The sequence below is a fragment of the Poecilia latipinna genome, unplaced genomic scaffold (assembly GCF_001443285.1).
Source record: "Poecilia latipinna isolate Pla-1442-1.1 unplaced genomic scaffold, P_latipinna-1.0 Scaffold442, whole genome shotgun sequence".
Classification (NCBI taxonomy): Eukaryota; Metazoa; Chordata; class Actinopteri; order Cyprinodontiformes; family Poeciliidae; genus Poecilia; species Poecilia latipinna.
This window is the reverse complement of record NW_015113058.1, coordinates 322,223-323,447: the sequence shown is the minus strand read 5'-3', so window position 1 is coordinate 323,447 and position 1,225 is coordinate 322,223. Positions and strand designations below refer to the sequence as shown.

At 41.6% G+C, this 1,225-nt stretch overlaps 1 protein-coding gene across 2 annotated transcripts in view; it reads right to left on the bottom strand.

Annotated features, from left to right (window-relative positions):
* The window catches only part of usp5 (ubiquitin specific peptidase 5 (isopeptidase T)), a 21,545-nt gene that overhangs the window by 5,557 nt on the left and 14,763 nt on the right, over positions 1-1,225 (bottom strand). For both annotated transcript variants that reach the window (XM_015038466.1, XM_015038467.1), the window contains exons 16-17: positions 913-1,056; positions 681-823 (exon numbers count right to left, since the gene is read on the bottom strand). In XM_015038466.1, the coding sequence (XP_014893952.1) occupies positions 681-823; positions 913-1,056 (287 nt within the window). The remainder of the gene's footprint in view (positions 1-680; positions 824-912; positions 1,057-1,225) is intronic.

Here is a 1,225-nt window from a genome sequence, read left to right as displayed (position 1 = left end):
ATGGATCCTCCTTGGTTTTTCACAGTTAGCTGCAGACCCTCCGTCATTCTTCATGCTTTAAAATCGACTCGTCCTTCATCACACATTTCTAGCCAAGTTCCTTTTCTTTTTCTCAGCAGTTTTTCTTACTAAAAAATGGCTTCTTGAGAGTCGCCCTCAGTGACTTTGCCTTAGCAAACGATCAATGAATCACTTCCTCCTTATCAGATTCTTAAAGTTTTTGTCACTAAACCTTTAAAGCCTCGTTGGTGAATCTCTAGTTTTATGTTTTGCTATACTTAGCAAGACTCTTTAAATTGTTGGTTTACTCTGGGAAGAACTTTGTGATAAATACTTCATGGACAAAAACTGTTTTATGTGAATAAGTTCAATAAAACTTATTGAACTTATAAAACTTAAAGATGTTTAAAAATAGTTAGAAATAAGATGTGGACTAAAAATGAATGAAAAAGGAACCAAGTCAAAATAAAAACAACAAAATACATCCAGAAAGCCAGGAGCTGTTTCTCAGGAGATCATCATCATCATCACACGAAAGTGAAACTGAAAGTTGTTAGATCAAGTTTTCCTTTCACAAACTGAACTGAGAAATAAAACTGGGAAAACACGTCAGCATAATCAGACAGATTTTCCAAACTTGTTGCCAGTTTCCTCTTCTAAATGGACATTGTGATTCTCACCGTTGCTCTGAGCGCTTTGGTTGCCTGATCTCGACTGAAGCCCATGGAGACGATCGTTGCCAGATGTTCCTCTGAGAGGCTCTCTGTAGGAGTGGTTCCGGGTCCAGAACTGCTGCCTGGCAACACCAGCGGAGCCGAAAAGTCTGCAGACAACCAGGAGACAGAAACACCAACAGACTGAATAAAGAGCCCACTTGGAGCGCTGCCTGGAAAAGCCCCCGTTTCTACACACCAGGATCGTCCATGTGGCTCATGATCCAGTTCATGGCAGCATCAATTCCAGTATTCCCAGTGTAGTAGACTGCTTTCCTGCAGGCTTCCAGTGGAAATCCCATTTCACATAACTGGGACACAGTGGAGTCATCGAGGACTGGAGCTGGATAAAGTTGACAGGAAACAGTTGAATTATTTTATGTACCGTATTTTCCGCACTATAAGACGCACCTAAAAACCTTCAATTTCCTCAAAAGCCGACAGTGCGCCTTATAATCCGGTGCGCCTTATACATGGACCAATATTGAGCCACAACAGGTCCAGCAACGGAC